The 13,265-nt window shown below is 35.9% G+C and overlaps 1 protein-coding gene across 2 annotated transcripts in view; it reads right to left on the bottom strand.

Moving 5' to 3' along the window:
- Window positions 1-239: 239 nt before the first annotated feature.
- Window positions 240-13,265, bottom strand: part of LOC145684183 (uncharacterized) — a 37,523-nt gene continuing 24,497 nt past the window's right edge. For both annotated transcript variants that reach the window (XM_081756197.1, XM_081756196.1), the window contains exons 4-7: window positions 13,121-13,265; window positions 7,340-7,489; window positions 3,756-3,919; window positions 240-388 (exon numbers count right to left, since the gene is read on the bottom strand). In XM_081756197.1, coding sequence (XP_081612323.1) covers window positions 287-388; window positions 3,756-3,919; window positions 7,340-7,489; window positions 13,121-13,265 — 561 coding nt within the window. In that variant the 3' untranslated portion in view covers window positions 240-286. The remainder of the gene's footprint in view (window positions 389-3,755; window positions 3,920-7,339; window positions 7,490-13,120) is intronic.

Raw genomic sequence — 13,265 nt, forward strand, 5'->3', positions numbered from 1 at the left:
ATATGGTAAGCATATGCTTCTTCAGCGTCAGAGAACCCGAGTTCGATCTACAGCAGAAGTTCACGTGGTTCGGGTTCCATATTAAACTACAGGTCAATCTCTCATATAGCTTCGCTATAGAACGGGATATTAAATTCCAAACCAACCAATCACCTACTTACCTTGTTTCTATGCTATCTTGTGACCGTAAAGTAGTTACTCGGAATATGGAGGATCGATCATGCAATAATTTTTACGAATAATGTTTTAAAAAATAATATATTTTATTTACAATTTATAACATGTTTCACGAAGAGTCAGCTTTATTCTGTTTTTCAACAGGATATAGATTAAACTTTCCATGTCTTCCAACGCCTTCCATGAAGTTCTGGGCACCGACCACAGCTGCCTGCATATCAAAGATGAAGTGCATATTAAAAATGTGAAACAACATAAACAAATTTGGTAAAATGTGTATCCTAAGTAGGGGGGGGGGGAGAAGTGTTCAAAATTTATGCCAAGATAAAGTCTCAGGAACCCCTTACGTGAGGGAAATAAAATTCGGCATATAAATCTCCTCATTGGAAATAAGCGGATACGTGTCCAAGCGTTTTTCAAAATTCCGGTTTTAAGGCAGAAAGTCTCTATATTTTCTCGCCACACTAAAATCGACGATGTCTATTGTTTGCGATCCCATCACAGAAAACGGCTAGCTCGTTTGAAAACAATCTTAGAGCAGAGTTATAAGGTATCTCAAGCTGACTTTTATCATGTCACTATGATTAGAGGGCATATCGTAAGAGAAAGTTCAAAATTTATCTCAGGGTGGCGACAAAATTTACGAGAATTTTCCTGGTTCTTCACAATATTTTTTGGAATTTTCTCTTATATATAATTAGCTATACAAACTTTACCATGTTGACGAAAAAAAAGACCTAGAAAACATGACAGTGATAATACATAAGTAATATATTTTTCTCTAGGAAAATTAATAATATAAAATGTAAGGGTAGTTCAAGGTTGACCGGGATTTTTGTACGTGAATCATCGATGAATAGCCGGATCATGATGAAACTCGCGGGTGACGTAATGTATTCCTTCTCGAGTAACTAGTGCCCGGTATGACGTATTTGGCGCATGCGCAGCAGTTGCAGTGAACATGGCGGCAAGCAGTGTCTGTGACTGTGGAGCAGCTGTGTGTAATCAAATTTCTTGTGAAGGAGAAAGTTAAACTAGCTGGGATTTTCAGAAGATCGCAAGCACAGTGTGGTGAACAAACGTTGTCACGGACAAGAGTGTACGAATGGTGTGAACAGTTTCGCGAAGGACGGGAGCTGGTGACAAATGAAGCGCATGGACACATTCGCCCGACTGCAGTCACACCACTGAATATCGCACGTGTTGAACAAATGATTCTTGAGAACCGGCGATTAACAGTGCAGGATGTTGCTGCGGAGTTGAATATCAGTGTCGGGAGTGTTGAGACATTCATTCACGACCACTTACGCTTCCGCAAAATCTGTGCAAAGTGGGTTCCTCGCCAGCTGACATTTGTTCAGGAGTGGACACGTATGACGGTCTGTGAACAGCCGAAATGCGCTGGGAAGTTCTGTCCCGTTCCCTCTACAGTCCAGTTTTAGCCCCCAGTGATTATCATTTGTTTTCACCCCTTAAAGACCATCTGGGGGGAAGAAATTCACGACAGATGAAGCACTGCGGAACGATGTCCTCCAGTGGCTACGCCAACAACCAAATTCTTTCTACGCAAAAGGAATCAGGGAGCTGCCACAACGATGGCAACGGTGCCTCGACGCGCACAGAAAAGCTGACATACTTTGGTGCTTCTTGTGCTATCTGTTTCCTCAGAAGAAATAAAAGTCCCGGTCAACTTTGAACGACCCTTGTAAATACGTCTTTTATTATGAAACTAGCCTCTGGCTAGCTGGGGGCTCCCCATCTCTTATACATCAGCCTTTGCATCAACAGTGAATTTCGTGCATTTGCTTTTAATATTTCCTGAAATTAGCCAGCTGGGGGCTCTGCCCCCAGGCCCCACGGTTACTTGGCCTCGCACCCCTTACGCCCACAATCCCACCGAATTTCAAGTTCCTTTCTCCTATTTTAACTATCTAAAAGATGAAATTTTTTATCCTAAGAAAACGTTCATTTAAATAACGTGGGGATTTCTTCATCCCACCTTTAGACACCTTAAAAACTAAAGATATTAATTTTTGGCAACCTTGTGGATTAGTCCCGGAAGGCTACAATTATGCCAAATTTTATCATTCTAATATTACTGCAATGCCTAAATATTTTGGGGTATAGATGTTCCATATAAATAACATTGGACAGATGTTTCAGTTCCCCATATATACACTCTAAAATTGAAAATTTTTATTTTTGTTGATTTACTTAGGTAACGCTAACGAAACGTACAAGCATACCGAATTTCAAATTTTTATTCGAATTCCAAGTACCTAAAATATGAGATTATAGGTACAAAAAAGTCCCATTTATATAACATGGGGAATTTCTTCATCCCCCCCTTTAAACTCTCTACAAATTAAGAATATTCAATTTTTCTGTGAATCAGTTTCGAAAAGCTACAACCATGGCAAATTTGATCATTGTAGCTAGTCCTCCCATTTACGTAGAGATCCCATTTCCTTTTTTTTTTTTTTTTTTCTACAGTAAAGGTAAAGATGTCAACATTAGAACAGGAATTGCATCCCGAAACTTCGTTACTTGCACAGTGTACTGGATACAAATGATTATCATTTTACAATTATTTGAATTACAAATTCTAACTGTTCTTTTTTCTTTTCTTTCATTTTACAGCGAATTGTTAAATAAAGAAATAGTCTTTGTTATGTATTTTTTGCAAAGTAGTGCTAGCATGAAGGCACATTCTCCAACCTCAAGTGCAGTTTCTTTGCTCTCCTTTCAAAAGCTGCATTCCAGTTACAAAATTTTTTTTACCTATTTTGTCTTGAGAAATTTTGTTTTATAAAGCTTCGAACATTTCATATTGCCATTGAAAAAACATACAAAATTCGACTCAAAGAATGGTTAAGAGAGAGAGAGAGAGAATGAAACTTGATTTGAACCCATGTACCATAAATATTGTTCACAAATTGCTGTGTTATTTTTAATGTTAGAGTAATTTTAAAATGAGAATGAACAATATATATATATATATATATTTAAAACTTACAAGACGCATTATCATTAATAAATCACTACAAATGTATACTATTGATGGAAAATGATTAAATATGTACCTATAAATGTATAGCAATTAATAAATATTGCATTATAAGCACGAAGTAGAAAAGTACACTTCGATATCTATAGACGTATCCCATATTTAAAAATTAAAAATAGCTTGGAATGACGTTAGGAAGACGACAGTATATAATGTGGTTTATGAGATGTAGGCCAAAATGATTATTAATTCTTAAGCTTTATTTATTTATTTGTTTATTGTTGAACTATAGTATTGTTCAAAGACCAGACATTATGAATTATGTTTTCATGAGTAGTTTTCGAGAAAAGTAAATTTTTTGGCGCCAAAAAGTGTCACTCGTTGCTAGTAATAACTGATAGTTTTTATTTTGCTAGAACAGATTGTTAGTTTACTTATTTATTGTTTATGTATAAAAATACATTGTTAACTAGTAGACTGTATCTATGGTTGTTTGCCTTTCTCTAACGGTGACGTACATACTCCTAACAGATTTCTGAAGTGAATGAAAGACTAAAAGAGATGCACTCACCTGCATGAGGCTCTGTCTGTTCGCACTTCTGCTTTCGTAAGACAAAGCATCTTCGTAGCTGCTAGCAGTGAAAGCGCTGTAGTAGGCAGAAGCTCTGTCCGCATTCAAACACTCCTGAGGAAATTTCACTAAAGAGTTCGCTAAATTCACCGCCTGGCCCAAAGCTGAAACCAAAACATTTTATAGTTGGCTGATAACACTACATGCACCGTGCGGCTATTAGGAAACGAGACTGCGTTTCTAAAATATAATACATGAATAGCGATTGGAATAAATTTACCTCTGCTTATTCAAAGTAGGAAGTTTCTTTGCCTACATATAGCTTCGCATGATCCAGTACGTAATGGAATGACTTCTGGAAGTCCTGCACTGTAATCATTTAAGGTTTTTTTAAATAGTAGAAACATCGTTAAACCTTTCAACAATGCCGTTTAAAAAGGAAAAAGAAAGTAATCACAGGAACACAGGTCTAGGCAGTATGAGGAATGTGGTAACACATTCACATTTTTGGGCCAAAAATTTATGAACCATCACTCCATGGTATGCTGGAGCATTGCCACGCAACAGTTTCCAGTGGAAGTAACTTTGATACTTCAGTTTCACACGTGTGATTCTTCATAGCAGACGTTTCAGAACATCCACATAAAAGGCCCCAGTGACAATTTACTCGCTAGGTACAAATTCCTGGTGAAGAATTCCTTTGCTGTCGTAAAAACAGCTTGACTGTTTATTCTGGTCGAAGAATTTTTTCGGGTTGGGGTGATTCAGGACACTCTCATTCAGCGCGTCGCTGCCTGGTTTCCGGATCGTACAGGAAAACCCATGCTTTGTCCTCTGCAATAACTTTATGGAGAAAATTTGGTCCCCTTTTAATGGTGACTATCAATTTCTGATAATGGTGCACTCTTTTCATTTCTTAACAAAAGGCGCAGGAAACGTGAACACAGTTTTCGTTTATATATATATATATATATATATATATATATATATATCATTCGTTATTATTTGGCGAACAGTCTTCCTATTCACCTATACAAGGTCTGATATTACTGTAAGAAGTGCATTTCGGCCATTCAAAATGATATCCCGAACTTAATCACTTAAGTTGTTTTGACAGGTCTGCTTGGACCCGTGCGTTCATCATCTTCCACAGACTTCCACTTCCAGCACTGAGCCGATTATGCCATTCAAAAATATGGCAACGAGAAAGGCAACTGTCCTCATAAACCTTTTTCTACATTTCAAATTTTTTGCTGGGAATTTTCTCTAAGCACGAAGAAATTAATATTTACTTTCTGTTCCATTGTTGAAATGGTGACAAGGTATCACATTTGTCTATACTTAGCCGCATTACACGCCACATTGGCGACTGAAGTCACACTGGAAATTTCTCTACGTGTTTCCAAAGTCACACTCAAGATTCACTATTATGAAAAAATTCCATGCCAAACAGAACTTCACAGAAAAAACCGGTCTCATTTCCTAATTGTCGCAGTGTGTATATGATATTTTTCAGGAACATAATGAATATGGTACAAATATCTATGTCTATCAATCTGGAAAGTCTGAATTCTTTATTATAGTGGAGCAATCCCAACTGACATGTGTAATTTTGTGCAATAAAATCTAAATTACTCATACTTGTATACGTAGCTTTCCCAATTCTAAATCATAGTCTATATTTCCATTCAGTTCATTAATAACAATATTTTTTGAATTGGGGGGGGGGGGGGGGGGGGCTATTCCATGCCTCACTTTTACATTCATGTTCGTATCGTATGTTATTAACTAAGACAGTTTCATCTCGAAGTGAGTACCCTCGAACGGCAGGGAGCTTAAATAAGGGGAACAGTTATAGTAACATTTATATTATTAACTTCAACTATTCTACACAGTTAGTTACATATTTACTCTCTAAGTTCGTCAAAATAGGATTATTGAACTGCTTAAGACGTAATTTACTCCATGAATGTTCAATGATAACTCACAGAATAAAATAGATTTAAATTTATGTATTTTCGAATACTTTTCAATATTTACCTTATATTTTCACAAAATTTCTTCTTTATAAATTGAACCTCCACCCGTTTATAATGGCGTTCTTACGCATTATATCATAACTCACAGAAAAAATTGTCTGGCCACAAAACTTAACAACGTAAATGTACAAGTCTGGCCATAAAAGAAAATGATATCTTCAGTACCGGACCATTGTTCATAACAACATTTACATATTTATACAGACTATCGTTACATATCTCCCTTCCACAAGTTACGGCACTGACTAAAACTAATTGATGACGGAAACATTGATAATAAAATTCTGCAATATTACAAGCGGTTATCAAGAAATGTTCAAAGAGAAGACTAGATGGTAGATCTCAATAAGCTAAAAAATGGTATGGGTGAATGTAAATCCACATGCGTCAATTCCGAAAAATCGAGAAAAACGAATAATTTTGTAAATTTAAAGGACTAACGCTGTACGATAACCACCCTCTCATAAGATGAAAGTGATTCTGAAGTGTGTATATATATACAGGTGGCCCAAAAGTATACAGACCAGCATGTATCAAGTATGACATTTTAATTTATTAAGATAATGAATTTATTTGCTTTGGTTTGTTCCTAGCTTAAGGTATAAGTGAAAATAAATTAAGAATAGTTAAGGAAAAAACTAAGTCAATACCTGTATGGATAACAATAAGTAAATGATATAAAATGTCACTACCGATCAGTACGGGACTGTATACCTACTTTTGGGGCACCCTGTATATAATGCTCATTAAGCCTTTTCATTGTGACACTACCAGATGATCGTTAAGAAGAGATATAGCTTAAAATTACGATCAACCCTAAACTTTTAATGTTTGTCTAATATTGTAAGGTTCTACACGTGCTCCCAACACTATGTGCTGGTTGTAAACGCACTTCACACGATAACCACGAAGATGTCATCAACCATTGCCAACGTTCGACAAGTGACGAAGATTCAAGCAGTCAGCAATATTTCTGGATATAAGGAGCCACAACACCGCAGAAGGCATCAATCTCCACAGGGAAACAGGAGTACCCCGAGAAAAACCATGAACACAATGTTGTCCACTACAAATTTACTTGGCCGGGGATAGAACAAGGAAACCCACGCACCAAAGGTAAGCGCTGAACCACTGAGCTACCATGTGTTCCACTAGAATCAGGGATCTAAGTCATTCAGGGAGAAAAGTGAGTTCAGCCTTCCTCTAAATGGGGATGTTACGTGTAGTTTACCTGGTAAACCTTAATAATGGGAATCGTTAGAGAATATAATGTATGAAAAATGATTCTTCCATTTCTAAAAAAAAAAAAAAAAAAAAAAAAAAATAATAATATATTTATATTATGCTTTATATATATATATATATATATATATATACTCTCCGAAAGAGGGATTAATCATTAGATCAGTCAATGCATTAGCTGTTACAAAGTAATAGACATGGCGTGGCATCTTTGTATTTTTAGTGGATAGACGTGTCCAGCGGATATAAATAAGCGTTACAGTTTTTGATTTCTTTTCTTTCAACATTCAATTGTTCACTTACCTGTACCACATGCAACAACTCTATTCACAAGACCCCACTCCAAGGCTTCCTTTGCCTTGATCGCTCGCCCAGTAAGAATTAAATCAAGAGCTCGAGAAAGACCAATTGTCGCTTGTAAACGCACCGTTCCTCCATCTATTAATGGAACACCTAAAACATAAGAGAAATAAATTATATCGTACTTGTATCTATCAGAGCTACTACTTTTCACTATAAATAAACAAGCATAACGAATAAAAGAGTGGACAAATTTTAAAGCTCCCGCCTCTTGCGTAATAAAAAAAAGATTACTATTATCATTAACATGATCTGAAAAGTACATTCAATTAAGTTATCGTTTTCAATTGCACTCGTGATTTAACAGATATCTTACTTCAAATATCGCTACTCAAGGATAGAGTGACCAGGCGTACTATTTTCAACGGGTACTTCCTTTTTCAGAAAGTCATCCTATATCCTGGGCAAAATGTCCTTTAAAATTAAAATAATAATAATAATAATAATAATAATAATAATAATAATAATAATAATAATAATAATAATAATAATAATAATAATAATAATAATAATAAAAAAGCATCCGGTTATTGGCCCATAGTTACGTAGTATAATTTTAACGTACTCTTAAACCCTATACGTCTTCGTCTGGAAAGATTTCGAAGTTTTGTAAAGTAGTTTCATATTTTTCGAACAGATGGCACCGTAGTGAGATCCATGCTTCAATATTCGATAACCTTTCGTGAGTAGGTGATCGAAAGTTACTTCTTCCTTACTGGGACTAATAACGTCATAACAATGACTACACCTAGACAGTTTGTCACTTAATATGCCAGTTTTCCGAGAGTCCGTAATTTTTATTTTTATTTATTTTATTTTCTAAATCTAGTGTCCTTACTCTATAACAACTTCAAATTGAATAGGCACATCCTTCTCGTTTTTTATATTTATTTTATTGTATTCACCCACTTATAGACACAACTATTTCGACATCCACTTACAATCACTACTTCATAGTTCGCAGACCACCACAATTACTCATAGTTCTCCATATAATTATAAAGTTCTCGGCAGGAAACTCATAAATCTCTATAATTGCTAACAGAACGTAAGAAATATTTGTTTACATTATATACTAATTTATTAAGCTGCGACACGTTTCTGTAAGATTGGTGTACACTACGTATTTCGAATATATAAAATCGTACTGCGCTTATTGCGTGTTGTGAAGAGGACAGGCCATATATTAAGATATTATAACTCCAGTGGGATTACGAAATTTAAAATGAATTTATACTGTAAGATTAACTACTGCGTGAAAGTAGTAACGAAACCACTTACCATAACGAAGAACGAGGGTAACTTATCTAATATAGAAAGATATACCTTTTTTTCCTTATATGTCTTGAAATTAAAATATATATAATTGGTTAGGGTGTTGTGTGTCCTTGTCCTTCGTTAAAGCAAGTAGTTTCGTTACCACATTTACGCAGTATTAATACGTTTTGAATTTCATAATCCCACTGAAGTTGAAATATCCTAACCATATATAAAACTACATGAACTGACATAAATTAAAGGGGTATTTCCGGTCGACGTAGAAAGTTGAAATTTGACATGATTGTAGCTTTCCGGAACTAACCAAAAGTTAATATTTTTCATTATTAGAAAGTCTAAAGGAGGGATGAAGAAATTCCCCATGTTATTTAAATGGACTTTTTTCTTTTGGACCTATAATCTCGTATTTTAGGGACTTGGAATTGGAACAAAAACTTTAAATTCGGTGTGCTTGTGCATTTTCATTAGCGTTACCTACGTAAATCACCAAAAAATACAAATTTCCAATTGTAGATTGGTTTTATGGGGAACTGAAAAATCTTTCGCATGTTATTTATATGAGACATCTTCTACACTCCAAAATGTTTAGGCACTTCCGCAGAATTAGAATGATTAAATTTGGCATGATTGTGGCCTTCTGGGATTAACCCAAAGAAAAATTGCCAAAAGTGAATATTTTTAGTTTCTAAGGGAGTCTAAAGGGGGGGGGGGGGATGAAGAAATTCCCATGTTATTTAAAAGGGCATTTTCTTGGGGTACAAAATCATATCTTTTAGATGGTTGAAATAGGAAAAGAAACTTGAAATTTGGTAGAGTTGTGGGTTTAAGAGGTGTGAAGCCGTGGGTCGGGCAAATGCGGTGGTCTGAAGGGTATCCCCCCAGCTGGCTAATTTAAGGAAATATTAAGAGCAAATGCACGAAATTCACTCTTGATGCAAAGGCTGATACATAAAAAGGTCTAAGTCGAACAAACGTGAGGATCTGGGGGCGGAGCCCCGGCTAGCCAAAAGCTATTCTTATTATATAGCCTACTTTCTCCCAAGGTGAAATAAGACTAGAATTACTACAGATGAAGATTACTCGATTATGTATTTGAAATATAATATAGTACACAGCAATGTTTGGCAGTTACAGGAACATGTCACACGTTAGTAAATTAGAATATAATCATAAATCTCTATTAAATTTCGTCTGTTACATATATTCATCTTTACTATTTATCACTACGCTCAGCATCACAGTTAATCAATAAATTCTTCCATCTACATCCTCATACATTAGCATCACATATCTCAACTTCTTCTAATAAGCATATGTTAACCTCTTAAACACATACCGTCATTATACGCTTTCTAACACGAATTAAGTTTAGAACGTTCCCCAAAGCTCACTACTAGAAACTAAACAAACGAATAGCACTTAATTAAATAAAAATAAGACTATACTATTTCTGTATAGAAGAACAAGTCTACTTAAAACACTATTAACAGATCCTCGAAACCACTAAGTTCAAGAAGATAAACTTTTGTACAAATGTTCTATTTAAAATCCAGACAGCGGATAAGAAAAGAAATATATATAATATTTCTAGAAATAAAATACTTCCATTATTTTCGTATGTAAATAATTCCATACCTGTAAGTACTACACTAATGTTTAAAAATTGAACTTTCATTCTGTTCTAGGAAGTAGAAAGTATCACTCTTGAATAGAACATTCTCATGAAGTTATACACGTGTTTTCTTATATGTTCAACAATATATCCCATATTCTAGAGTCTGTCCATCACAAATGGTTGTCCTTCACGAAGTCTACTTACAGCGAGACCTCTTATAACTACAAAACAGTATTACAATTACAGCTGGTACCGCTACAGCCATTCCTCGCTCTTTCTCAAAAGAAATAGTTATTATAATAATAAAAAAAGATGAAAAAGAAAAGCTATTCATAGAGGAAAAAGAAAGGAGAGAGAGAAAGCAAAGCAAGACAGCAAGAAAAATAAAAATGAGCGAGAGAAAAAAGATAGAGACTAGGAGAAAGAAAACGGATAGAAGAGACAAAAGGCAAAGCGAGTGAGATAAAAAAAACGGGGAGAGAAAAGGGGTTAGAGAAAAAAGTAAGCGAGAGAAAAATGAGAAGAAAACGGAGAGCCAGAGACAGGGAAATAAAAGAGAGCAAAGCAAAAGAAAAGACGAAAGGGACAGATAAATTAAAAGAGGGGAGAAGAAAGAAAAAGGAGAGGGAGACAGAAGAAAATGAGAGCGAGAAAGAAAGAAAATGCGGACTACCAATTTTCAGAACGACGAAATTAAAATTAAACCTAGATAAAGGTAGTCTAGTCAAACAGTGGGATTATATCAAATTTTTAATATAAACTTATATCATAAATTCACAAACAAAAAAGCTAAGCCTCGGAGTTTTTAAAATTTATGTTCGTGCCTAACAAGCTTTACTTACCGAGAAACTGTGGTGGCTGGCAACATTAGAATAACAGATATTAAACATGAAACCCATTACACTGGTATGTGACTATCTTGCTTCGAGGAAAGTAAGCATGTTTGAATATCAGTTGAGTAAAGTTATGAACGAAAAGCACTCCCGTTGTCACCAGTCACATGCCATTTCAGAGACATGAAGACTTTTCGAAAGATCGCGATATTACCCCGAACGGGTTGATTTACGTCTGGTAATTGCAAATGTGACTACCCAGAGGCGCCACATATTGCTTTTTTCACTTGTGAAGCACGTACAAGGGTATCAATGAGCTTCAGTTCGCGGCAACTGGTGTGTTGATGTGCTATGATATATGTGGACTTTGTCAGTAGGCAGTTACAGTTTGATAAGACGATCGAGCACTGGGGCAAAAAGGAATGGCTGGAAAGGACACAGTTTGTACCTGGTGAGAAGAACGTACTGCATGATTCACAAGTTGCCCCAGAGAAAGTGCTTCTGCCCCCACTACAAATTAAACTTGATTGATGAGGCAATTTATTGTAATCCTACCCACTGACATCGGTGCGTTTTATTACAGTTAGAGACCAAATTTCCTAACAAGAGTAGGGCAAAACTGCATGGCGGCATATTTGACGATCCACAAATTCGAGTCCTGATGCAGTATCAGCATTTCACTGCAACAATGAGTGATCAGCAAAAAGAAGCTTTGCTATCTTTCCAATAAGTAGCAGAAAACTTTCTGGACAACTCTAAGGCTGCAAATTTTGTAGAAATTGTGGATGACATATTGGACGCCTTCAGAAGATTGGATTCTAGAATGAGCGTTGAAGTCCGTTTTCTCCACAGCCATACCTCTCACTTCCCCGATAATCTTCGGAAATTCAGCCAGAAACAGGTTGAACGTTTTCACCAGGATACTAAGACAATGGAATTTCGATAGCAAGGGCGCTGGAATGCATCCTGCTTGCCATCTGTTGTTGGTGCTTACAGAGAGATTCCACTGCTAAGCATCGCAGAGCATCGAAGCGTCGCAAAGTTTCGTGTGCTCAAGACCAGGCATGAGGGTTATGAAGCAATTGTTATTGTCACGTATTACACACACCGAAAGCAGTGTAAACAATGTTATTATACTCTTATTACTTGTGCAGTAAGGAATATTTCAAGTGTTCAATTATTTTATAGCAAAGCTACAGCCTGTATTTTGTCGTGTGGAAAGTATCTTGCATTTTGTTTGCTATGTATATAGTAAAAGTTCCACATTTTGCATGCAATATTATTTTTGATTTTACATAAAAGCCTGACGTGATACGAAAAAACGGTTTTCATATGTGTAATCAGCTCAGTAGCGTAGCCAGGATGTGCTTGGGGGGAGGGGGGCAAGTGCTGTTATAGGTACACACAGAAAAATTACAAACAAAAAAATATATAAACATAAAAATATATAAAAAATTACGAACATAAAAGTACCAAAGTACATTGTCGGACCTCTTTGGGGGGACCCGGCCCCCCTTCCCTACGCCACTGAATCAGCATGTTCAAATTGACAAAGAACAGGTGGTTTCGTTTCCGAAGCAGAAAAAAAATCTCAAAACGCGTATCAGTGTTATCAATGGCGGTTCGTGCTGGTGCAAGGGTATTGTTTTTCAGTGATTTAATAATAATAAATCTAATTCAGGACCAAAATAAGGAATGTTCATACTTACCTGTATTCTGTATACATACAAAATTTTTACAAAAACAGTATGTACGAAAACAAGAGGCTCGCATTTTAACCCATGAATTCGTTCCTCTAGTGATCCTCATAGATAGATAGACCAGAGAAATATATATGGAAGAAAATAAACTACCACGGAACAGAAGAGATAAATAATTTAATTATTCATTTATGCTGCGTAAGATGTAATCTGTATCACTGAATAGTCAATGCTGAAATAAAAACTTCAAACATAATTACAACCTAGCTCTAGAAGCATATAAATGAGAACAAATTACCAAATCTCCGGCAGAGAACTCCCATAACCGCTGTGTCTTCCATGATTCTGAGATCACACATTAACGCTAATTCCATTCCTCCTGCCACTGCGTAACCACTTATAGCAGCTATCAACGGCTTCTTCACAAACCTTCGCGTTGGACC

Source organism: Thermobia domestica, chromosome 4 (assembly GCF_964235325.1).
Source record: "Thermobia domestica chromosome 4, izTheDome1.hap1.1, whole genome shotgun sequence".
In the NCBI taxonomy this organism is placed as follows: domain Eukaryota; kingdom Metazoa; phylum Arthropoda; class Insecta; order Zygentoma; family Lepismatidae; genus Thermobia; species Thermobia domestica.